General features: G+C 51.2%; 1 protein-coding gene across 1 annotated transcript in view; it reads right to left on the reverse strand.

Moving 5' to 3' along the window:
- The window catches only part of LOC111233286 (glutamate decarboxylase 1-like), an 11350-nt gene that overhangs the window by 1334 nt on the left and 7429 nt on the right, over window positions 1-2587 (reverse strand). The window contains exons 11-13 of the mRNA XM_022761063.1: window positions 2197-2261; window positions 1824-1902; window positions 1039-1188 (exon numbers count right to left, since the gene is read on the reverse strand). Coding sequence (XP_022616784.1) covers window positions 1039-1188; window positions 1824-1902; window positions 2197-2261 — 294 coding nt within the window. The remainder of the gene's footprint in view (window positions 1-1038; window positions 1189-1823; window positions 1903-2196; window positions 2262-2587) is intronic.

Here is a 2587-nt window from a genome sequence, read left to right on the forward strand (position 1 = left end):
CTTTGTTCATACGGGAGGCGTACGAGATGTTGCCGTGGCCCACCTGCTCTCCCACCGCCAGCAGCACCTGCTCCACGGTGGAGCTGGGCCGCGGCACCAGCCTCACTCCATGTCTCAACGACAGGGACGGCGTCTCAGAGGACGCCATCCCCGCCACGAAACACGGAAAAACACCCAACAAAAACCACCAACAGTCACCAAACACTAACTAAACACCATACAATTAAACCAGTTACCAAACAATAACACACAGTAAGAAAAAAAGAAAGAGAAAACCGACTTTTTACCCGGAAAACTCACACACTCTCACCGACCTCCACTCCCAGCACACACTCAGAGAGAGAGAGAGAGAGAGAGAGAGAGAGAGGAGGGCAGAGAGAGAGGGAGGAGAGGAGAGGGAGAGAAGATGAGAGTGGAGGAGAGAGAGGAGGGAGGGAGGGAGAGAGAGGGGAGAGAGAGAGGAGAGAGAGGAGAGAGAGGAGAGAGAGGAGGGAGAGGAGAGGAGAAGGGGAGTAGAGAGGAGGAGAGAGGAGGAGAGAGAGGGAGGACGGAGAGAGAGAAGAGAGGGAGAGAGAGAGGGAGAGAGGGAGAGAGAGAGAGAGAGAGAGAGAGGAGAGGAGAGGAGGGAGGGAGATGAGGAGAGGAGAGGAGGAGAAGGAGGAGGAGATAAGGGAGGGAAGAAGAGAGAGAGGGAGGGAGAGAGAGGGAGGGAGGGAGAGAGAGAGAGAGGGAGGGAGAGAGAGAGAGAGGGAGGGAGAGACAGACTAGATTAATATTTAAGATAAGTTAATTTAGTTAAGTAGAATCAGAGGTGAGTGAAGTTAAATCCAGTTAAATCGGTGACAGCAGCTCGTCACTGGAGCAGCTGGACGACGGTCCAAACACACGTTAAAGGGAATAAGAAGAAGAGCTGATGCTCTGCAGCAGACCGAGCCTCCAGCCCGTCTGTCACCAGCTGGACTGGAGCAAAGAAAGTAGACCAACAGATTCACGGGACGAGCGTGAGAGGGAGGAGCCTCACTGGAGTTACACCCGTACCTTCGCCTTCCACATGAGCCAGAGTTTAAAGACGTCGACGTGTCGGCCGCACTGGATGCTCTTGTCTCCGGTGTCGTAGCTCACATCGTACGGTTTGTCCGTCTGGAAAAGGTACTCAGCCCCCAACTCATTACACTCCTGCAGGAGGCCCTGCAGAGGACACACACGTCCAAGTTCAACCAATCAGAGTTCCCCTCCAGTTCAACCAATCACACCAGTCCCTGAGCAGAACCTTGATGATGTCACCAAACTCACTTCCTAGTTTCATGTTGTGAAGCTGCAGACGTGTGTGACATCACTGTTAAAGATCGTGTGAAGCACCGACCCCACACACACACACACACACACACACACACACACACACACACACACAGAAGCTCCACGTTATAAATGAATATATTGATGAGGTAAAGATCAGCTGATTCAGACGGAGCTGTCTGGCTCATCACCTGCACTCACCTGGATTTATTCTCCCTGCAGCAACTTCTCTTCCATTTTTAATGATTATTATTATTATAATTATTATTTTTTGCGATTTTTAAAGAAAAGCTGCCAAATCCAGGAGGGACTGAACGAAGCTGATGGAAACATTGAGCACAAACACAAATATTTCTGTGTATGAAATGTGAAATTGTTGTTGTTGTTGTTGTTGTTGTTGTTGAAGCTGCGTGAAGTTGGTTTTTTATTTAAGTTTTGTATTGTAAGCCTGACAGACTGCTGCACCTGAGCCCAGCCTGGTGTTTAATACTGAGCGTTAAAGCGAAGGGCGGAGGATCGTCTCTTACTCTCTTCCTGACCAGGATGACGGAGCACTGCAGCGGCGCGCCCATCATCTTGTGAGGATTCCACGTCACAGACGAGGCTCTGGATGGAAACAGCGACAGGTCAGAGTGACGCCCTGAAACAGCAGCAGCTCCCACAGAGTCAATGTGACACCAGGCTGCGGCCACCAGGGGGCGCCCCAGAGCAATGCCCCGGGAAACCCCCCTCTCATTGGACATAATGAACGAGGCTCCGTGACGTTACATCACGTGTGTTCACCTGGTCTGTTCGGCACAAACCTTACGGCTGGCGCCGCAGCTCAGAGGGAGCTGCGGCGCCAGCAGAGGCTGAAGGCGTGTGTGATGTGGGCAGTGTGTCGTGTGTTGGTGCAGTCACCGTTCGATGCCCTGTAGTTTCATCCTGTGTCTGTGTGACATCAGCAGGCCTCCGCCCCACGCCGCCTGCGGGGACACAGTCAAACACACGGTCCAATCAGGCGTGTTGTTACATACAGTGTCTCGTGTCTCTCGATAAGAACTGAACAGCTGAGAACGTTTCAGCGCTCGTTGCTTTTATTCCTCGGCGCCGGCGACAGTCAGAGCGGCAGCCACGTTGTTTTCGACACAATATCTCAGTAACACCTCGACAGAACTTCTGCAAATTTGGTAAAAACATTCATCTAGACTCAAGGACAAATTGATTATAATTTAGTAGCTAAAGGTCAAAGGTCACGGTGACCTCACAAAACGTGGTTTTAGCCTTGTGAACACAATATGTTGGTAATATC

This window comes from Seriola dumerili, unplaced genomic scaffold, assembly GCF_002260705.1.
Source record: "Seriola dumerili isolate Sdu_G_001 unplaced genomic scaffold, Sdu_1.0 BDQW01000383.1, whole genome shotgun sequence".
NCBI lineage: Eukaryota > Metazoa > Chordata > Actinopteri > Carangiformes > Carangidae > Seriola > Seriola dumerili.